The 23,017-nt window shown below is 51.8% G+C and overlaps 1 protein-coding gene across 1 annotated transcript; it reads right to left on the minus strand.

Annotated features, from left to right (window-relative positions):
• Window positions 1-265: 265 nt before the first annotated feature.
• Dhx37 (DEAH-box helicase 37) lies at window positions 266-21,572 on the minus strand. The gene is made up of 27 exons (XM_013120881.3): window positions 21,383-21,572; window positions 19,031-19,200; window positions 18,301-18,413; window positions 16,768-17,107; window positions 15,911-16,059; window positions 14,884-14,976; window positions 14,014-14,110; window positions 12,788-12,901; window positions 11,626-11,727; window positions 11,386-11,500; window positions 10,846-10,941; window positions 10,543-10,625; window positions 9,224-9,368; window positions 8,156-8,232; window positions 7,756-7,988; window positions 7,411-7,522; window positions 5,304-5,410; window positions 5,028-5,216; window positions 4,761-4,885; window positions 4,548-4,664; window positions 3,493-3,665; window positions 2,499-2,613; window positions 2,248-2,385; window positions 1,973-2,067; window positions 1,815-1,888; window positions 1,236-1,333; window positions 266-1,102 (listed from the first exon to the last, which is right to left on the minus strand). The coding sequence occupies exons 1-27, from the start codon at window positions 21,483-21,485 to the stop codon at window positions 1,017-1,019; spliced, it is 3,459 nt and encodes a 1,152-aa protein (XP_012976335.1). The 5' UTR covers window positions 21,486-21,572; the 3' UTR covers window positions 266-1,016.
• Window positions 21,573-23,017: the final 1,445 nt, after the last annotated feature.

Consider the following 23,017-nt stretch of genomic DNA (forward strand, 5'->3'; position numbering starts at 1 on the left):
CCAGCTCAGTCCTCTGTGAAAGCAGCAAGCACCTTTTTTTTTTTTTTTTTTGGTTTCTCTGTATTGTTTTGTAGGCTGTCCTGGAACTCGCTCTGTAGACCAAGCTGGCCTCAAACTCAGAGATCTGCCTGCCTCTGCCTCCCCAGTGCTGGGATTAAAGGCATGTGCCACCAATGCCCAGCTGCAGCAAGCACTCTTTAACTCTGAGCTAAATCTCCAACCTCTCCTGTGGTTTTGACTGGCATTTCTCTGATGGCTCATAAGGTTGGGTTTTACTTTTATTATTTATGTGTTTATCTGTGCATAAATGTGTACAGTGCCTGCACAGGCCAGAAGAGAGAAGTGGATCTTCTGGAACTGGAGTTACAGATGGTTGTGAGTTACCATGTGGGTGCTGGGAATCCAATCCAGGTCCTTTAGGAGAGTAGCCAGTGCCTCTGAACCATAAGTCCTGGTTGAATATTTTGTATTGTCTGTTGCTGGCCACTTCTATTTCATCTTCTGAAAATTGTCCACTTCTCTGTGAGTTCGAGGCCAGCCTGGTCTACAGAGCGAGTTCCAGGACAGCCAAGGCTATACAGTCTTGAAATATCAAAAAAAAAAAAAAAAAAAAAAAAGAACTAGAGGTCTGTGGGTGCCAAAGCAGAACTCTTGTAACCAGAACAGGGCTCTGGGCTATATTCATCCCTCACCTGAAGCCAACCTTTCAGGAAAACACCCCCAGGTCACGGAAGTCTGAAATGCACCTGAGCCCAAGATGCTCTGGGGCTGGACAGGTGCTCTGGGGGAGCTGTCCACTTTGCTGTCCCAGTGTGGTCCTGTACATTCACAGGCGCTCAGGTCACCTGAAGAGAGACAAACTCTACTCTCTTGTCGGAACAGTCAAGAAGGCACTCATGGTCAGTGCAGCAGCAAGCTTGGCTCTGAGTTGGGCCAAGGTCAGAAAGGGCTTCCAGGACCACAGCATGTCTCCTAGTAACAGCCTAGGGGCCAGCTGACTGTAGCTGGGTGTGTGGTCAACAGTCAGTGACAGGGGGCCAGCTCTTCTCAACGTCGGTGTGCATAGCCTTCGGGAGCCACTCGCAGTATTCAGGCAGCAGGTCTGCGGGAAGAGGGGGCCAGGGTTAGTTAGTGCCAGGCCAAGGACTTGGTTGGACAGACTACCATGGCCCATGGTAAGTATGGCTAGGTCCTTCCACTGGGTAACACCCCCACCTCAGTCTGGTCACACTCACATCTGGGGCTTCTCTTCCATGCAGCCAGCACGGCGTCACGGCAATCTGCCTTCTCAGCCACAAGGGCTTTCAATAGGCTCTCTGTCCTTGGTTGCAGCCTGTGGAAAAGAAAGGGGCAGCTGATTACTCAGAAGGGATGAGTGACAGCTGCTGGGACCTATCACTCAGCACAGGAAGCCTCCAGTACACAGCGGCAGCGGTAGGGTTCATCAGTACCCCTCCCTACGTTATGTCCAACCAGCCCGTAGGGTACTTACCAGGAGGGTACACTGGGCTAGTTTGGGCCCTACCACCAAGACTGGGGACCATATAAGGAGGGGACACAAAAATGAGGGGAGGCAAGATTGGAATGATACAGCCACTAGGAGAAAGACAGGTAGGGAGTTTCAGGGGTAAGAGTACAGGGGCCCCTGCATCTTTCAGAGGAGTGAGATGTGCTAGGCTCACTGACAACTCCAGAACGAAGGAGGCTCCTATAGCTGTCACGTCACATCTCCAGCATACATGACTGACAAAGGAGCCCTGGAGGAGCCTCTTTGTCACTGCCTGCCTTGACAGTATAGGAATATACTCGTGTACCTGGCCCAAGTCTTCAGCATGGTGCTGGGGCTAGACAGTAAGCAGCTCTTGAATTTAAGCAGCTTGTGGAAGACCTGGCGAGAGAGCATAGGCTGGTTGAGTGGGGCTTACAGTTTATGACACCTAGGAAACAGGTCACAGATAGCCCATGCACCTACCTGTCCCTCCAGCAGAAACCGTGCAAAGTACTTGTAGCGGTCAATGCCTTCAGGAAAGTCCACCTGCACGGCAGGGAGTGGCCAGCCCACACGGTCTGGAGGATGGAAATACGTGACAAAGGGCCCGTGTTGCATGCATCCTCCCAAGCCCATCAGAGGGACAGGAGGGCTAGGGTGACATCCTCAGCCACATGTCCAAGAGCAGGACATGGACTGATGAGTCTAAGAAGCTCATGGCTGCAGGTGGACAGACCAAGGAAGTGTCCCTGACTTACAGAACACACTGGCCCGGTGGCACAGTACCCGTCCTGACTCTGGACAGTAAGTGGGGGCTGGCTCCTCCAGGGGCGCATCGAACTGGCAATAGGAAGGCAGCAGGGATGGGATCCACTGGATTTCCACGGTGGAGACACCTGAGGCCACCAGAGGGCACAGTCAGGAGGTCTCACATGCTCTCCCAGACAGGGTGTGCCACAGGGCCCATTGGTACCACCCTGTGACATGAGTTCTGGCCACTACACAGTACCTTTCATATACATTTTGGTGGTCTCCACTATTTCCTGGTAGACCACAAACTCAGGCAGCTCTCTGAACAGTACAGAGCTGGGGTGGATGAAGACGGGGTCATCCAGGAGAGGGGTCTGCAGAGAGAGGTGGATGGAGGCTCAGGTCATAGAAAAGACTGAGCTCTTTAGGCCCTTCAAGTCCAACATTCAGGATCCAACCATCAAGCCAGAGAATCAACGACCAGGCACTACTGAGGATACATTGCTTCTTGGCCATCAACAGAGCTGAAGCATGGGACTGGAAAGATGGCTCAATGAATAAAACCCTTGCCATGCAAGCCTGATGACCTGTTGACTGTCTGCCTGTACATGTGTGCCCCACACACTAAAATAAACAGGGAGTTACAGCCCAGTGAGATTGCTCAGTTGATAAAGGCATCTGCTACCAAGCTTGGTAACGTGAGTTCATTCCCTACCTAGAACCCACATGGTGAAAGGAGAAAAAAGATTTCTGAAATCCTGATTCCCATACATGCACCATAGCACCATTCACAAAGGCACAAAGTAAAATGTAATCTCCTTATGGGGCCACAGCCTGGAACCCTAGCACTTGGGAGGCTGAGGCAGGAGGATCAACCTGTTTCAAAACTGAAGGTGAGGCCCTGGTGGTGTGGACAGACCTCAAAATTCAATGCTGGGAGAGGGAGGTAGCCCCAGCACACCAAGCACCACATGGGTCCTCCTGGTAAAGTGGTTAGCACAAGGAAAGCCAGAGACGCTGCGGGATGGGTAGAAAGGAGGCTTGGGTTTCTCCAGAGCAGAGGAAACTCTTGGTTGACTGTACTGATGCTGGCCATGGGGAACATAGTAAAGCCATGGAGTTGACTTATGGTGTAAAATGCATCTCTAGAGAGTAAGCTTGAAGCTGAGGGTGGTATCTAAACCTCACTTGCTCTTGGAGGGGCTTTCTCAGGGGTCGTGGGTCCAGTCGCAAAGGGCAGGCCTATGTCTCACCTTGTAGGCGTTCTTCCACTTGGGGTCTAGCAGATCTTCATTCTGAACCCGGCGGGCTAGGTGGTCACCCAGGCCAGCTGCCATGATCTGCCGCAGGTAGGTCACCTGGCTCTCAGTAGGAGGCTGCATTTTGGGGTCTAGGAAAAGCCCAGCCTCAGGGCACACTGCATTGACTGGGATGAAGGTGAGAAAGAGGTGTAAGTCCAGGGTCAGAGAAGCTGGCCAGACTTTCAGGAAATCACCCAACACTTGGGCCCCATCCACATAGTGTTTGGTTCTGATACACAGGTCAACAGTGGCTCAACCCTGCGCCCCTTCCAAGGCCAAGGCCTAGATTCCCATGCTTGCAAAGCCCAGCCAAGGGACAGCCACTCCAGGCTCCCAGGTGGTAGGATTGTACATAACCTCAGCCCCATCATCCCCTCTGCTGTGAAAGATGGCCTGCAGTGAGAGAACTGTCTCTCCACACAGTCACCTGTCATTACTGTCAGGTGGCTGTCCACAATTGCAGGCTGTTGCCCTGAGGATAAAGCTGTGTAAGTATGACAGTAGACAGGACAGCAGGCCTCCAAATGACGACCTGCTACTGGGCAAGTGTGGGCTGGAGAACAGCCACTGATCCACGAAGCCTGGAGCTACTAGAACAGCACTGAGTTCCCAATTAGGCTTGGAGAAGGATGAGGCTGTGCAGATGCAACCTGAACCCGGTGACCACCCTGTATCACTGCTTGAATCCTAGATGCTGCTAACAGGAACCAGCTGTGGCTAAGATGAGTGTGAATTCTGTACCCATGAGACCAGAACTCTGGGGACATATGGGAGGGAAGAAAGGTCCTGGCTAGAACAGGGGAAGAGGACCAGAGGGGTGCTGCCAAGGGGCAGATGGCCTGATGAGTGTGCAAGGGAACCTGTCTAAGGGCACTTGGAGCTGACTTGGGGTTGAGTCCACCTTAATGGGCAGGCAAATGTACACGTGTTGAGTCTCCATCACACTAAACCCAAGCATGTGCAGAGGGGGGGCGAGATGTCTGCCCACACTGTCGCCTGGGCTGTACCTGCAGTGGTCAGCTGGCCACGCAGGCGCCGGATCTCTAGCATGGCCTTGTATCGCAGTCCGTTAGCATGGCAAAACTGGGGTGAGCAGCCAGAGTACTCACAGGCTCCCACAGCACCTGTGGGGCAGGGTAGGGTGTTCTCACTAGTTGGCTCCAACCCACTCCCAGCTGTCCGCCACCCTCCCTCCTTCATGGCCTGGAGGAGGCACCAACCTAGTAGCACCATGAGGTCACCAAGCTTCAGAGATGCCCCCTGCCCAGCCCAGGTCCTCTTCATCTGGGCCACACGGGCTCGACGGCCCTTCAGCTCTGCAAGCTCCTCTTCGCTGGCAGCTGGTCTGTAAACACACACATGGCCCACTGACCATCAGCATCTCCAGATCCTCACTGCTGCACCCCTTCTTCCAGACAGGCTCCCCAGGCCACCACTGATCAAAGAGAGAACACAGGGCTCCAAGGGACCGGCTGTCACCAACCCACCTGTCCAGCTCCTCAAAGAGCTCACGCACAGTCATGGCAGCCACAATGGCAATGGTATAGGGCAGGCAGCCATGCTGCTGGCTCAGTGCTAGCATCTTGGCATAGCGGGGTGCCACGGGGAAGGTGGACATGGTCTGTCCCAGTGCAGTGATGGGGCAGCTCAGTTGCGATATCTGCAGCGTTTTCAATCTGGGTACAAGAGTCACAGTGAGTAGGAGCCATAGAACCTGTACTTGGAGGCTCTAAGCATACTTGGGTCCACCCACCCCCTCCTACCTTTCGTCTTTCCGAGGTGCCTGCAGGGCCCCCAGTGCAATCAGCAGCTCCTCGGCGGCAATGAGGGCCTCCACAGAGGGAGGCGTGGGGAACGGGAAGTTGATGACCTGGGTACAGGAAGGTAGGAGAGGGGCAGAGAAGCAAGCCCCATAAGGTCACACGAGGTCACACTGGCTGTACCAGGTACTGGTCCCTCTTCCCTCCAGTTTGTCTCCAGGTCATGAGTCACGCTAACTGAGACATGGGTCCTAAATGCTCTGGAAGTTGTCAAGATCTCTGCAGGTCTATGTGCTAGGATGACCCCAAATTAAGCCTACTACTGTGTGCCAGGGGTGATCCTTTTTGCCTAAATTTTGGGAGTTTAAAAGCAACAACATACATACAAATCATCGTGTAATACTTCAAAATACAGCCTGACAATTAAGGTATTATTTATGGAAAAACATAACCATGGCCACAGGTATGAACATGACATTCAAGGATGTGAGTTTTCTTAACTCTGAATCAGTTGTTTGTAACAAAGAAAATAAAATCACCGGGGATTCCCACTCCTCCTTATAGGGACAGATTTCTTCGCCAGAACTCATCCTAAGATAAGGGCATAGGCCTGTGCCACTGCACACAGTGAGGGTACAGCCTTTTTATTTTAAGAGACAGGGTCTTGCCAGGCCTGGTGGTGTACACCTTTAATCCCAGCACTTGGGAGGCAGCAGCAGGAGGCAGATCTCTCTGAGTCTGAGCCTGGGAGCTCCAGGCAACCAAGGCTGTATCATCAGGCCCGGTCTCAAAACAAAGAGAAAAACATGGTTTCATTCTTGTGCTGAAACCCATGTTTCAGGCTGGCCTCAGCCGTGGTAACTCTCCTGCCTCAGGCTTCCAAGTGTTGAGGCCATAGATGTGGGTCACTATGCCTAACTTTTTAACCCTGAACTTCTCATCTTCTTGTTTCTAGATCCTGAGTATTGGGTTTCAGTTTTATGCACCCCATACCCAGTGTATGTGGTGCTGAGTATCAAACCCAGGCCTTGTTTTCTCGAGGCAAGCATTCAACCAATCAAGCTACATCCCTAGTCAAAGGTATATTCTTTATTTTTAAATTATTTTTTAATTTTAAATTTACTTTTTGTATGTGTGTGTGTGTGTGCACATGTGCCACAGAACAAGTGCGGAGGACAGAGAACAACATGCAGGAGTTGGTTCTCTCCTTCTACTATGTGGTTCCTTGAAACGTAAGTCATCAGGCTTGGCAGCAGGTACCTTTACCTGCTGAGCCATCTTCCTAAACCAATTAAGAGTAGCCTCGGGGATGGAGAGATGGCTCAGAGGTTAAGAGCACTGGCTGCTCTTCCAAAGGCCCTGAGTTCTATCCCAGCAACCATATGGTGGCTCACAACCATCTGTAATGAGATCTGGTGCCCTCTTCTGGCCTGCAGGCATACATGGAGGCTGTATATTGCATGCAGAATAAATAAATCTTTATTAAAAAAAAAAGAGAGAGAGAGAGTACCCTCTTCGAGCTGGCTGGTAGAGGTGCACGCCTTTAATCCCAGCACTTGGGAGGCAGAGGCAGGTGGGTGTTTCTGAACTCAAGGCAAGCCTGGTCTACAATGCTACACAGAGAAACCTTGTCTCAAAAAAAAAAAAAAAGTATGTTCTTCATTTTTAACTCTCTTCTGGGTTCTAGGACAGGAACAGATGTATTTTCAGCCACCTGGGTTGTCACTTACTAGATGTGTTCTTGAACAGAGGGCACTCTTCCCTGCCTTGGTTTCCTTATCTGTTAAGTGGGTATCTGATTGTCATATGACAGGGTTAGGGCACAGCATGCAGCATTAGCAGACCCTCTTCACTGGACCACATCATTCTGGAGTGGGGACAGGAATGTCCAACTCCATCTTAGGACGTCAGGACATCTGTGAATGCCCATAAACAGTGTGAGACCTGTCCCACAGGGGACAGGAAAGCTGTCCTCACTAGAGACTGAGGGCCACCATGGCCCCTTCTGACAAACCTCAGGCTACCACTTCACTTGGTTTCCCTGGCAGGCGCAGCTCTGGGAGGACAGACGACTGGGAAGGCATGAGGGAGGTTACTGGTCAAAACTAACCTTCTCGATGTTGAGGGCTTTCATTTGCAGGATCAAGTCCTCCACTGGTCTGCGAGTGATCTCTGGGGGAGGAAACTGCTCAAAGTCCCCAAAAACAGCTGAGGAGTACAGCCTAAGTGGGGAGAAGTAGGGGCCAGAGAGAAGAAAGTCAACCACACCTCCGGGCCCAACCATGCCCTCCACTCAAGGGCTGTGGACCACCCATCACAAACACAGCAGCCAGGGCAGGGGAAAGCGGTCGGCTGTGTGGGAAGGGCTATGGAGCTGAGGACACAGGGCCCATTCCGTAGAGGGCAGCGGCAGTTCTCTATCTCAATGCGTGCGGTACAGGAACAAGTGGCCTACCTATAGCAGTGGCCGGGCTCTGTCCGGCCTGCACGACCAGCCCGCTGGTCAGCGGATGCCTGGGAGACCCAGGTGACACGGAAGGAGGACACTCCTGTGACACGGTCGTAATAGCGTTTTTTAACTTTCCCACAGTCCACCACATACTTGATGCCAGGGATGGTCAGGGACGTTTCAGCCACATTGGTGGCCACAACGCACAGCCTTGTCCCCTCTGGAGGAGGTTTGAAGACCTGGGATGAGGGGTGGGCAGACAACATCAGAATCAGGTGAAAGTCTATGAGACGGCCAGTGGTCTCTATCATTCCCCCCACTACCAGGGGCTGGTCAGTACACAGATGGAAAAGCACCTGAGGCTTGACCCACCCCAAGTTAATGTTCCCAAGAGCTGTCCCATTACCTGCGCCTGCTTCTCCGGGGCCAGCAAAGAGTAGAGCGGGAGCACGTGAAGGGGTAGGGAGGCATCTGGCTGCTCACCTGTGGTCAAGTATGGGACACTGGAGTCCGGTATGGACAGATGCCACAGGCATAGGCCTGCCTCTAGCTACCTGGTAGCTCCCCATCCCTTCATCCCCAGGTTTGAGGGCTCATGTTCAGATACAGTACTAGGAAGCCCCTGAAAGCTGTTACTGCTGCCCAGCATAGGCCTTTGATGCCTGCCACAGAGCAGCATCCAGAGGGCAAGCTGGCCCCACGTCTGTGTCTGGGCAGTGTGGCACTGTTTGTGTGGAAGGAGTCCTTTCTGGACCCAAAAGTTTTCAAGTAAGTTTCTCTCTCTAAAGATACACAGCTTATGCCAGAATTGAGCCAGCCTTCTGAGCATCTGGGACTACAGGTCTGTGCTACCATACCTAGCCCAAGTTGTACAACAAGGAGCTGTCCCATCAACATCAACATACTCAAGAGGACCTGAGAATCTAGATACCTTCCCTGTTGTATGAGACCTGTGTCCGCCCAGGAAAGGCCAGCCTAGGGATGATGACCCCAGCACTACCATGACAAGTATTAGGACCTCAGGAGACTGCAGTGGACAGAGCTATTCTATCAGAAAGGCCCATCCTTGCAGGCCGGTGGTGGTACATATCTTTAATCCCAGCACTCAGGAGGCAGAGGCAGGTGGATCTCTATGAGTTCGAGACCAGTCTGGTCTACAAGAGCTAATTCCAGGACAGGCTCCAAAGCTACACAGAGAAACCCTGTCTTGAAAAAACAGAGAGAGAGAGAGAGAGAGAGAGAGAGAGAGAGAGAGAGAGAGAGAGAGAGAGAGAGAGAGAGAGAGAGAGAGACCCATTCTCTGTGCTCACAAAGCAGCAGGAGCCAGGATGTGTTGGGTCACAGGTAAGAAGACAGGACTTAGATTCTTCTGGTCCCAGGGCCAACAGGGCCTATCATGCCAAGAGGGGCTCAGCAGACCCGTGCTGAAATCAAGAAGCAATCAACAGGAGGGCAGAGCTCTGCCAGGTCACACCTTCATTTGCCTCACTGTCACCCAGGTCCAGATCCAAGTCAGAGCCCAGGGCCTCCTCTTCATCGTCCATCTCCGCCTCCCTGTCCTCATCGCCTTCTCCTGCTGGTAGCACAGAGTAATTGTCCAGGTTGATCTGGGGCAATGCCTGGTGGAGGAGACATCAACACCGTGAGGTGACCTGAGTGTGAAGAAAGCCACACACAGGGAAAGAAAAACTTGCTCATAAAGGGCATCTCCTCACAGGGACCTATGAGGTTAGGTCACTGGACAATAACCTCTGCCTCAGTTTCCTAGATTAAAAACCAGGTTTGGGGGCTAGAGAGGTGGCTCTGGATTTGACTTCCAGCACCTACATGGCAGCTTACAAGCATCTCCAATTCTAGTTCCAGAGGATCTGACTTCCTCTTCTGACCTCCCCAGGCACCAACCAGGCATGCACGTGCTGCACATACATACACACAAAAAACCTCATGCACATAAAATAAAATCAATCTAAAGAAAATTTCTTTCTTTCAAAAATTAGGTATGAGTTAGATGTGGTGGTGCAAACATTTAATCCCAGTGTTCTAGAGGCACAGACAAATTGATCTCTGTGAGTTCAAGGCTAGCCTGGTCTACATAGGAAGTACCTGACCTACCAGGGTTATATTGTGACATTCTATCTGAATAAACAAACAAATAAATTAGACATAAGTGTGGGGTACATCTCACAAGGCTGCTCTGAGTTATATACACAGAGTTTAACAATCTGCCTGACCCAGGCGGTGGTGATACACGCCTTTAATCCCAGCACTCAGGAGGCAGAGGCAGGCGGATCTCTGTGAGTTCGAGGCCAGGCTTGACCGACAGCCTTCAAAACAATACAGAGAAACCCTGTCTCGTAAAAACCAAAAAAAAAAAAAAAAATCTGCCTGGCCCACCTTAGGTGTAAAAGAGGGTAGAGGCCACCGAGTAGCTATAATTGAATAGCCACACCACTGGTGCTGCATCCAGATGTATCCAGGATGCTGGGGGTGGTCTCTCCCCTGGCCGGCCCTCCAGCTTCAGACAGCAGATCTCCTTCCTTCAGCGAGAAACCAGGGCTCTATCTATGCTCCAGGGTCCTTGCAGGCAGACCCTGTGTTGTAAATCATAACACAACCCCCCCCTTCCAGCCTCCATTGCTGTACTATCCACCAGGACACTGTGCCCCACGTGGCTTCCAGCCACCTTAGATGAAACAGACTTTTACTTTCGTTTCATTCTAATGACACTTAAATCCTAAGAGCTACATGAAGCTGGCAACTGGCTAACATAGGGCTCCACAGGCTTCCACATACCATGGCCTGGGCCTTCTTGGCCCTCGTCCGGGACTTCTTAAACCTCCGCATCCCTTCCGCTGAGTCCTTTTCTTCTTCCTTTTCTGGAAAGGGGCAAGAGGGTGGAAAGAGACTCCTGTGACCAATGTAGGCAGCTGGCACTTAACTCTTATCACCCACAGCAAAATTACTGCCAATGATAAGCATATTATTGGGGCACAGGTGCAGGTTCCCTTCAAGGACACTGAGGTGGAGGCTGACATCCCATCATGGCACCAGCTGCCAGGCTCAGGCGTGCTCTGACAGGGGACTGAGGTCAGTTACCTTGTGGCTGGGAGCATCGGGTGGGGAAGGCCTTCCTAAGCCGGCGGCACAGTGCATGCACCTCAGCCTGCCCAGTGAGGAACACCAGGATGCCACCTGCAGAGAGAACCCAGCCAGTCAACTGGCAAACTTATCCTCGCAAGAACAGCTTGCTGAGGGGCTGGGAGAACCAGGAGTCAGGGAAACAGGAACCACATAGGAGGGAGCCAATTACCCTAGACCAGCAGAGTGGTGAGGGACAGCTGACAGACTGCAAAACCAACACAAAACCAACAGAATCTAAGGAACAGAGGCCATCCCTGCTTGCCCTTTTCAAGAGGATGCTTCCATACTCCCATTTCTGCCTTGGGTGTGTGTGTGTGTGTGTGTGTGTGTGTGTGTGTGTGCGCGTGCGTGCGTGCGTGCGTGCGTGCGCTAAGGCTCTGGAACAGTCGTCATGCCACTGTGGTTTGACTGTGCCCTGCTTGTGCGGTCAGAGGGATGAAGGACAAACCCGAGTCTTCAGTGAGGGAGGGATGTGCCAGTCCCATCAGGCCTCACCTGCAGGCAACATCCGGTGGATCTTGCAGATCTTCCGGAAGCATTCGCCACTGTAGTCATCCAACGGGGTCCGCTTGTTGAAATGTACTGTCACAGGGAACTGCCTGGACTCAACCTGTGACAGATCCCCAAAGGTATGGGAATGCTGCAGCCCAGGGCCTCCTCTCTCTGAACCAACCCCTAAGACTGTCAATGGATCAAGGTCAGGATGAAGCCAGCAGGGGTTTACCCAAACCTTACCTTGATGACTGGGGGAGGTGTGGTGAAGAGTCGCTTATTCTGGGTGAAGTCCTCTACTCGAAGCGTGGCAGACATGATGAGCAGCTTGAGGGGCAGGTGCCTCTGTGGAAGACAGTCTGGTGACTCAGAGGCAGCACGGAGACCTCTCAGCCCCCTGGTTACACATAACCGCAACTGCATTCCTCAGGTTCTCACAGGGAGCCTGTCCCCTGGGGCTCTGCAGGTGACAGGGGCCAGTGCCCTGAACACGAAGCCAGCTAAAGGGGCCATGGTGGGATTCAACCTTCACGGGACAGCCAAATGAAGAATAGGGTCAGCACTTGGATGGCGGAGGGCTCAGTCATAGGACCCAAGAGTTTCTTTCTGGAGGGACACAAAATATTCTAGAACTGCTGGATGCAAAGACAGGTGGATGTGTCAGAGCTGGGAACTCCCCTCACCCACTGTCCATGCTGCTTGTAGTTACCCTCACTTTCAGCTCACATTCTGGGGAGACTGCCACTGACTCTTAGACCTCCCTGGCGCTCCCCTGTCTCTTTATCTACCTCCAGTTCACAGACCCTGAATTTGCCTACTGCCTGCCATCCTGGTCAAAGGGTGGCTCCAGGAGGGCAGGAATGGTAGATTACCCTTTTCTGGCCACTGTCCATTCCCAGTGTCTTTCATATGGCTGGGTATACGGCACCCCCCAGAACACCCACCTCTCCACTGAGCTGGTCTGTTGAAGGAGAGAAACAGGGCCGCTCATCAAGTTCCCTTCAGATAGCATGTCCCCAAAGCTGGTCCCTCATATCCACTGTCTGAGCACAGAGCTGGAAAGAGGAGCAAGCTTGGGGAGGGAGGAGTAGGCCTAGGGAGCAGAGGGCTCAAACCAGCAGCCCTACAAACCCACCAGAGCCTGAAGCTCTGAGGGTACCCTTTAGCTGGCTCTAGCAAGGCCTTCCCAGCTTTAGCTTTTTGCCTGAGCCTGGTGGATGTGGAGAGGTCACTCATGTGTGACAGTGGATCAAGGCCCATGAGTTAGTAGGGGCATCGCAGAATGGTATGGGCTGGCACTGACAATAACTCATGCCCAGGAAAGCTGTGCCTTCTGGGACCCCTCCCAGACCAAACCTCTGACAAGGTGGCACTAGTCTGCCCTCCCTGTGGACTTCCCACACACCTTGGTCCGGAGAGCCACAATGCGGGACAGGAGGCCGAGAAGGATGTCTGTGTAGACGCTCCGCTCGTGGGCTTCATCGATGATCACCACCTTGTATTTCAGCAGCAGGAAATCCTGAGGGGGTGTGGGAGTCACACCAGAGTGTCACCAAACCTCCACAATCACAGACACTGAACCATGTGACAAAAAAATCCTAGACTGCTCCCACTCCCTTAGAAGCTCCTAGAAGCCCATGGGAGAATTGTGCATGACCAGAAGCCAGGCTGCTATTGCACACTCAAAATTCTCCTTTTTCTCTTCTTTTTTTTTTGGTTTTTCGAGACAGGGTTTCTCTGTATTGTTTTGGAGGCGGGCCTGGAACTGGCTCTGTAGACCAGGCTGGCCTCAAACTCACAGAGATCCGCCTGTCTCTGCCTCCCGAGTGCTGGGACTAAAGGCGTGCGCCACCAATGCCCGGCTCCCTTTTTCTCTTCTTTTTGGAAAAATTTTTCCTGTTGTTTGGTGGGGTGGTGCATGTCTTTAATATCAGCACTCAGGAGGCAGAGATAGGCAGATCTGAGTTCAAGGTCTGTGACCAAAAATGACTTTAAACTTCTTATTCTCCTGCCTCTAGCTCCTAAGTCAGTGGTTCTCAACTTGTGGGTCATGACCCCTTTAGGTCAAACAACCCTTTTATAGGAGTCCCTAAGACCATTGGAAAAACACATTTATATTACAATTCATAACAGTAGCAGAATTACAGTTATGAAGTAGCAACGAAAATAATTTTATGGTTGGGGTCACCACAACATGAGGAGCTGTTTAAAGGGTTGCAGCATTAAGAAGGTTGAAAACAGATGTCCTAAGTGCTTGGATGATGTGTTTTGTTATTTCTTTTCCCCAGTGGTGCTGGGGAGTGGGAACCCAGGGTTTCATGCATTCTAGGCAAGCTCTGTACCAATTGAGTCATATCCCCAGACTCTCTAGCAAAAATGAGTGTGCAGAGTAACAATGCTGACTGGTCCATGCCCTCTCTGCTTATGCTGACCCTGTACCTTAAGTCACTGACAACTTTTGCTTGAAAATGATTCTGTAAGGCACCAGCATACTGATCAAGCAACTGAAGCTCTAAGTAAGAATGGACCTGCTCAAAGTCACACATGGCAGGGACAGTGGTGATGACACCAGGGTGACACTCTACTCTCCACTGCTGCGTGTTCTGTATGACACCTGGATAGGCCACCAACCTTCTGGATCTCTTTGAGCAGCACACCATCCGTCATGAACTTGATCCTGGTTTCTTCTGTCACGTTCCCTTCATAGCGGATCTGGTAGGAGACCACCCTGTGGGGTGAAGACGCAATGCATCTCAGGGCTAATGACATCTCCAGAGCGACAGGCGGCTGTGGCTTGGGCTACATGGTCCCTTCAAGGGAGACAGGGAAGGACCCTCCCCAGACATGCTCATCCCAAGCTCTAGTCTCTGGGGCTAAGGACAGGGAGAACATTGGGTGATATCCAGATTCATGTCACCAGCCACACTGCAGATCTAGGACAGAGCATGGCCAAGCTCACTGGGAGACAGGCCGGTCTTCACTACTAGCCACGCCCTGACAAGATGATGGAGATAAAACAGGACTAGGCACAGATGGCAGCTACCGACACTGGCCCTAAGGTATCTAGGGTTCATTAGCCTCTCTATTTGTGGACATGTAAATATTTTGCAATAAAAAGTTAAAAATTTGGGGCTGGGTGGCAGAGTGGCTACCTAGTACATGTAGGATCCTAAGTTCCATTTCCAGAACCACAGTGTAAAGAAACATAAGTCCCAGACAGAGGGTTTTACAATAAGAATTCTGGGTTTACATGGTCTTATACCACTGGCTTGCTAGCTGGCTGCCACTTATTCACAGCCAAGGTTCTATTTAAGTACACTGTCCTTTGACAAGTGCTGGGTTTTCAGCAGGCCCCTTCCCTGCTCTGCAGCCCCCGCCTTAGCAGGTTAAGAGGGCTCTGCTGGATCATCCCTGTGAGTAAGGCAAAAATAACACCCACCTGCACCCTCTTCCTGGCAAGACTGTAACAACCCCCTATCTCCTTAGGAATCAGGGACTCACCGCTGTGACAGATTCATCTCCTTGGCCACCCGCTGGGACATGGCTACAGCAGCCACTCGACGGGGCTCTGTGACACCGATGATGCTGTCCTCACTGGGGAAGAAGACACATTAGCCATGCCTGTTTGTCCCAGAGACACTTACAACCCAGGGTCACTAGTCACTGAAGATGAAACCCAAAGCACAGGGTACAAATATCGCTTGTCTAGTGTCAAAACAGCACAGCTACAGGGGATAGCCCATACTCTACAGCACTGATGGAGACCTAGCAGAACTTAGTATATGGTTGGGACACATCTCTAAGGGATACTGTTAGGATGAGAAAGTTTCCTCTAGGGCATAGGGCAGATCTGCATGGCATTCCTGAACAGATGAGGCCTGAGCTCAGATAACAGTGTAATGCTGACAGAGTGCAGGCCCAGCTGACAGGAATACTAGAACCTCGCATCACCTTGACAACTTTTCTGGCAACTGAATTAACTTCATAGTGAGTTGAGGTGGGTGGCAGGGTAGAGAAAATCTCAGAGTGTACAGAACCCGGCAAGAAAAGTTTCCATGTGCACAGACTGAGTGTGCATGTGAGAGGATTCCCTTTAGCTTGGGTGGCTCACCTGGACTGCACTCTTAAAGGAGTCTGGCCCTTGACCATCCCACATGCTGATCCCTCTGCTGAAGGCCACGTGCCAAGGGGGCCAGCCACAGTGGTGGGCATGAGTTACCGAGAGTAGTGCCCTGACACACAGTGGTCGTAAGAGGCCCACAGGGGGCCATGGTAACACCAGGAAACACACTACTCCATGCACCTTACACTAAAGCACCAGCTTTAGTCACGGGACCCACATAACCACCGAGTCTAGTGTCACCACCCCCATCTCACAGCTGACAACAGGCCTGGAGAGGTGGACAATTTATCTAAAGTCACACAGTAGAGTCAGGATTGTGTCTACTGGAGCTCAGGCTCTAGTGGCTCCCGGAACCTAAGTGTCCACTGTGCCCAGGGAGGAGAGGGTATCCCTGGCCCAGCCCACCTGCTGTAGCCTGCTTCGTAGAGAAACTGGGGCACCTGTGTAGTCTTCCCACTGCCAGTCTCGCCACACACAATGACAATGGGGTGCTCGGCCACCGCCTCCATGATGACTTGCTCTTCAGCAAGGATCGGGAGCTTGAGGCGCTCTTCCTGTGGGAGAAGATAGAGAGAGGGGCTGCACAACAGCAGGAGAGAGGGTACCCCACTCACACACAGGTCATTGTATGATACACAGTATCTAAAATGGATAGCCAGGGGCTAAGGGGATGGCTTGGTGGTTAAGAGCACTGGCTGCTCTGGAAGAGGCCCTGAGTTCAATTTCCAGCAGTCACACGGCAGCTCACAGCTATCATCTGTAGGTCCAGTCCCAAGGGAACCAATACCCTCATCTGACCTCTGCAGGGACATATGTGGCGTACATACATATAGGCACACAAACCACCCTTTCATGTAAAATGAAATTTAAACACTGTCTTTTAAAAAATAAAATAGCTGGGCTGTGGTGGTGCACGCCTTTAATCCCAGCACTTGGGAGACATAGGCAGGTGGATCTCTGTGAGTCTGAGGCCAGCCTGGTCTATAGAGTGAGTTCCAGGATGGCCAGGGTTGTTGTACAGAGAAACTCTTTCTCTAAATCCACTCCCCCCACCCCCAAAATAAAAAAAAAAATAAAATGAATAGCCATTTGTTGAATGGCTAGGGGGCAGCAACAACCTGGGCCCTAGAAACACTGCTCTACCACCCATCCCGCACTAGAGCCCCATAACCATTACCCCGTTCCTACAAGTGGACACTAAGGCTCCTCTCCACCAAGATACCCCACTAACCTGTGTCTCTAATCACAAAGAGTAAACACACCTGCATTTCAGGGCTGCGGTTCACAGGGATGAAGACGGCGGGCTTGGCCAGGGGTAGAGGTGGGGCAGAGGCCAGTGACTCTGAAGGTGCAGAGGTCCCAGATGGAGGGGGCTGGAGGGTAGGTGCAGGGTTCTTGGCCTCAGAAGGAGCTGGCGGCAGATGCATTGTGTTTGTCCCTGTGCTGCCCCCAGGTTGGGCAGCTGTGGCTTCTTCAGGCTCTGAATCCCCGGAAGACTCAGACTCTTCCTCTGTTGATGATGATCTGTGGCGCTTCCTGTGGGCCCCACCCAGGCTACTGACTTTCTCCTGGCCCTGGGCTGCTGGCTGGTCAGGCTTCCTCCTGGAAGAGCAGAGACTTCAGGCAGGGACCTCAGGACACCCGACATGGATATGTGGGGAGTCCCTCACCATGGGCCAGAGGCCACACCCCTTTAGCCCCCAGGCCCTTTGCACTGGCTATTCCTTCCCCAAGACACACTTCGTACAGACTGTCACATTCAAGTGTCTGCTCAAAGTCACCTACCAGGGAGACCGTGTGTCACTGGGCTCAGTCCAGACGCCAGTACCTTTCCTAGATGCCCCCTTGTCTCTGCCTTAGTTTTCTGGTGCGGAGTCTATATGAGTATTTGGCTAATGAACACCCACAACTTCCAAAGGGAAAGGAGTATTTTGTTCCTTGTTCTACATCAGGTCCAGTGAGGCTGAGGCAGTGCACACTCAACCAAGAGCAGTGCCTAACAGAGAAGCTGTGGTGTGTTTGTATGTGCGTGCTGTGCGTGTTATTTGAGAGTGCATGCTGGTCTGCGGTGCGCTGCCCTGCGGGAATGCTGGCTTGGGATGGCCCCACAGTTGCAATGGTCAAGCCGAGATGGAAAGTGAGCTTTCAGTGTGAAGCTTCTGAATTCTTTTTTTTTTTTTTTTTTTTTTTTTTTTGGTTTTTCGAGACAAGGTTTCTCTATGGCTTTGGAGGCTGTCCTGGAACTCACTCTGTAGACCAAGCTGGCCTCGAACTCACAGAGATCCGCCTGCCTCTACCTCCCGAGTGCTGGGATTAAAGGCGTGCACCACCAATGCCCGGCAAGCTTCTGAATTCTTGATGTCACCTATATGCAGTTGAACAGTGACCACAAAAAAACCTCAAGAGGCAGCCTAATCACAAGTGGGGCCTTTGAGGTACGGGATCAAGGCATGCCGGGTGAGAAAAAAATGTGACTTACTTGTGACATATAAGATGCCAGGCAGGAGCCGGGCGGTGGCGGCGCACGCCTTTAATCCCAGCACTTGGGAGGCAGAGGCAGGCGGATCTCTGTGAGTTAGAGGCTGGGCTGGACCGACAGCCTCGAAAACAATACAGAGAAACCCTGTCTCGTAAAAACCAAAACCAAAAAAAAAAAAAAAAAAAAAAAAAAAAAAGATGCCAGGCAGGTGCACGGCCTTTGCCAGAGGAGCATTCACTATGGATAACCCTCCACACACTCCCACCCATGCAAGATGCCATGAGTTATGCGAGCCCTCCCAGGCTCTGTGACTCACTCTTTGGTATGATACATGCGGTCCCCGGTGCCTAACTTGGCAGTGGTGTAGAAGAGACGCATTTCAGCCTCTGACGCTTGGACTTCACTCAGTTTCTGGAGCAGTTCGGCACGCTGGGAAAGGCATGAGTGCATCAGTTAGCAGGTAGCTACTGACCACTGCCCGGGTCTCAGGCTTTCTCCTGGCAGGAGGCCAGGCTTAAAGGGGGGCTCCACCTAGTTACTACTAGACTCTACAACGCAGAGTAGGATGTCACTCCACATGACTTTCTCTTTCTTGAGAGACAGGTTAGCTCTGCCTTCATGCTTACAAGATCTAGGGTCATGGGACACAGTTCTGTAGCACTGTGTGATGTGACTATTGGCTGTCCTTATGCCCAGCAAGCAGACTGAAAAAGGCACGCACTCCCTGCTGACCTGGGGATAGACATGACCACTCATCTGGTCAGTCCCAGGACTACCCACATGGCCATATAACCTTTTTCACCCAGTGAGAGCTGTGTCAGTTTTGGCTTCATTGATTTTAACATACATCCATATTTTTATACACACACCTCTTCAAGTACATGTCACATTTTAAAAAACAGGCCAGCATGCTCAGAGTCTCAGATGCCACATGCCGCTAGTGGCTACAGTGTCACTGTATGGACACAAAACACTCCCCTCCTTTCAGGAAGTTCTACAAGGCAACCTGGCTGCAGCAGAGAGTACACGGAGGGACAGAGACGCACCTGGCTCTTCTTCTCCTTCTGTTCTAAGACTTTCTGTAGCACCTTCTTCTCCTTCTTCGTCAGCGGCTTCCTCTCTTTCTTTGATGTGGGCGGTGCCTTGGTCTTCTTCTTCTTCTTCCCCGGCAACAGCAGTGCATTGCTGGCATCCACTCCTTTCAACACATCCTTGTCTAAAAAAGACAGCACGTCTGACCAAGGCGCAGCAGAAGTCACGGAGTGTCCCTGATGCTTATTCATGACAGGTATCAAGTTAGGTCACCGACTCCTGCAGGTGGTCTATGTCACCTATGAATCTCTGAGTGCTGGACTAGGGTCTGTGTCACAACCGTCACAAGCTATGACATTCCATAGAGGGTCTGAGGGATATAGGTCAGATGGTAGGGAGCCTGGCTAGCATACTCAGAGCCCTGAGTCCCAAACCCAGTACCACATAAAACCAAGTATGGTGGCACACATCTGTAATCACTTTTGAGAGGGAAAGGCAAGAGAACCTGGAGTTCAGTCACTCTCAACTACATAGGCCAGCCTGGGATACATGAGACCCTCAAGTGTGCTCAGAACTAGGCTGAGCTGTGGGCTGTGCCACATCTACTTTTAAATCAAGAGCCACAAACAAACAAACAAAGAGCCAGGGGGTGTATGATTCCACTGAGGAAAAGGTAGGTCTCGTGTTACAGCTATGAAAACGAAGGCCCAGGTATGTGACGTGACTAGCCCCAAACCGTAACAACCACAACAGACCTAATACTTACAGATACTTCTCTGATGCCCTTTCCTACAAACTCACCACCTTCCTGATCCAGCCAAGGGATCAAAGCACACCCTTGGGAGGAGTTCTCTGACAGATGGTGGCGTTCTATCTGGGAGCATGCTTAGTCTCATGAGCCTGGAAGACACACTTGAATCTATTGGATGGCTCTTCCGCTCAGCTCACTCTCCTCCCAGCCCAGTCTGACCCTGGTGGTCATGCCCTCTAGTACTCCACCCAATGCTCCGCTCCTGTCATCCCTTCAGGACGCCAGGCAGCATCTGAGACAAAGGGTAAGCCCTCACAAGCTCAAGACCAGCACCCTCCTCCCAGATCTCCTCCATTCCCCTCCCTTTCGCAGCTGGACTCTTCTCAGTGAGCCAAGTCAGACTCAAATAAACACCATCTGTACCCAAGATTGTTTATGCCCCTGAACTTGCCTGCCTTGAGCAGCTGATGCAATAGCTTCTGGGTTTCCTTCTAGTCTAACCCCAGCAGGGCCCCAAGCACTCACACCCAAAACTGAGCTCATGTGGCCCCCCTGAGCAGCCCACATCTGCCTTCTCCAGCAGCCTGACCAATGCCATTCTTGTCACCTTTGAGCCCAGCCAGTCAGCAAGTCCTACCAGCCCTCCTTCAGAATACACCACAATCCAAACACCATCTCCCTGGTCCAAGCATCAACTCCAGCCTCCCACCCCATCATCCTTCAGCCTGCAATGCCACAGCTAGTGTGCCGCAGTTACCCACTCCCCTCCCCTCCTCTGCCAAGTCTTCCTTAGCTCCCCACTTCCTCTGTTCTATGTTAGAAGCTGGGGATTGAGACAGGACCCTGCTTTGCACTCTTAGCTGGCCTGGAACATGCTCCAGAGCCCAGCTGGCCCCAGATTCACATCATTCCTGCTTCAGCCTAGCCCTAGGTTTATAGGTCTGTGGATCTCTCACAGGGATTAAGACATGGTCTCACTGTGTGACCCAGGCTGATCTCAAATTTGTAGGGATCTTCCTGCCTCAACCTCCCCCTGCTTTAAAATCCCACTCACCTCTGCAACCCACAAACCCGATGTCCCCTAGCCCCTGGGTTCCCTCCCTCATCTCCACCCAGGCCTCCTCAAGGTCCTGACATCACACTTTCCGTGGGAGGCCTTCCCCAGCACACCACCCACTCCCGTCTTTGGCTCTATCTCTCTAGTTCCTACCTGCACGCCCGTTTTGTTTTGTTTTGTTTTATCATTTCCCTCTGCCCGTCTGATTCGGGTAACCAGGCATGCCTGGAATGACAGGGATTTCCACAGATCTATTCCGCTGTCACTACTCCCAGAGCCCAAGAACAGTGTCCCTGCTGCTCACAAGTGCCCCAGCACTCAAGCATCAAAGCAGCCGGGCGCACGGCTCACAGGTCTGGGCTGAAACACACATTTTCGAGCCACTGGAAAGGAGATGATTGTGGAGGGCCTGGGAATGGATGCAAAGACCTCATCTGTGTCCCGAACTCCCAGCAGCGTACCCAGACCGCAGCACACAGACAGGCTGTCACGCCCCCTGCCCGGATTACGTGGAACCCGCTTCCACTCCAACGACCCACCCGGTCCCCGGCTTCTCACCCTCGAGCTCCAGCCGCACAGGGGGTGGCTCCGGACCCTTGGCGGGCCGCGGCTCCGCCTGAAGTCGCCCCTTCACGTTGTAGCGACGGCGCAGCTTCCCCATAGCGCCTCCGCCACGCGCTCGTCTTCCCTCACAGAGACTCACTGGGAACCAGAAGCAAGGCGCGAGACTTCCGGGTTACGCACGCGCAGGAGCCGAAACTCAGCCGCTGGGGGGCGGAGCTGGAAGCCCGACTGGCCGGAAAGGGAGACTATACAGGAAGAGGCGGAGCGCAGTCTGGCTATGAGCGCGGCCTATGTAAATAAGGGGGCGGGTCTAGACGTGCTTAAAGCGTCTGAGGGTCTAACTAAGCTGTTCTCCTATGTGCAATCTGAGGATTTTTGTTTTGCATAATATTGATTTGGGGTTGAAGAGACGGATTAGCCATTAAGAGTAGTGGCTGGCCCGGCATTGGTGGCGCACTTGGGAGGCAGAGGCAGGTGTATTTCTGTGGGTTCGAGGCCAGCCTGCTCTACAGAGCGAGTTCCAGGACAGGCTCCAAAACAACACAGAGAAATTCTGTCTTGAAAAAAACAAAACAAAAAAGTGGTTGTTTTTGCAGAGAACCGAGGCTCGACTCTCAGCTCCCAGAAGGCAGTTCGCAACCACCTGTAACTCTAGTTGTAGGTAACCCGCCATCATCTTCTGGCCTCCGTGGGAACGGCTCTAATGTGCATACACAAACACTCAAACATGTAAAAATGTGGGAGCACGTGCCTTTAATCACGGCCAGCACTCAGAAGGCAGAGGTAATCAGATCTCTGTGAGTTCAAGACCACCCTGGTCTACATAGAGAGCTACACAGTGAAACCTTGTCTCTAAATGGGGAGGGGAGACTAGAGAGGTTGGCTCAGGGGTTAAGAGCATTTGTTGCTCTTGCAGAGAGCCTGGTTTCAGTCCGAGCACCCACGTAGTGGTTCACAACCATTCCTAACTCCAGCGACCTCTTCTAAAAGGGTACTAGATACACACAGGGTACACATGCATGGCATGTAAGCAAAGCACTCGTGCATGAATAAATAAAAATAAATCTTTAGTATTAATTTGACTAAATATGAAAAATATAGCTCTGTCCTTAGTTCAAACATCTCTCTTCTTGTTTTGCTCATTTGTGTTTTCTGGTCTCCCCTTGGGTGAGGTGTATTAATTCCACAGGAAAAAAAAGTATAAAATATTTCCATGGCAAGAACAAAAGATGTAAAAAGGCATTTCATTTAGTTATTTATATGTTTGGCTTTTTTGTTTGTTTGTTTGTTTTGAGACAGAGTTTTCCCATAGCTTTGGAGCCTGTCCTGGAACTCACTCTGTAGACTAGGTTGGCCTCGAACTCAGAGAGATCCGCCTGCCTCTGCCTCCTGAGTGCTGGGATTAAAGGCGTGCGCCACCACTACCTGGCTAGAAGGCATTTTATTAAATGGTTTGAAACTCGTGCTGTCACTCTGTCTGAGGTGTACTCGGAAGCGTTTTTCTCAACCCTGCCATTACCTTGCAAGAAGAATAGTTCTATTGTACCACACCTTTTCTGTTTAAGAAGTGCTTTGAATGGTGGGCGGAGGCACACTGAAATCACTCTTGGCAGGGAAGCAGAAAGATAA

The sequence above is a fragment of the Mesocricetus auratus genome, unplaced genomic scaffold, assembly GCF_017639785.1.
Source record: "Mesocricetus auratus isolate SY011 unplaced genomic scaffold, BCM_Maur_2.0 Super-Scaffold_100025, whole genome shotgun sequence".
NCBI classification, from domain to species: domain Eukaryota; kingdom Metazoa; phylum Chordata; class Mammalia; order Rodentia; family Cricetidae; genus Mesocricetus; species Mesocricetus auratus.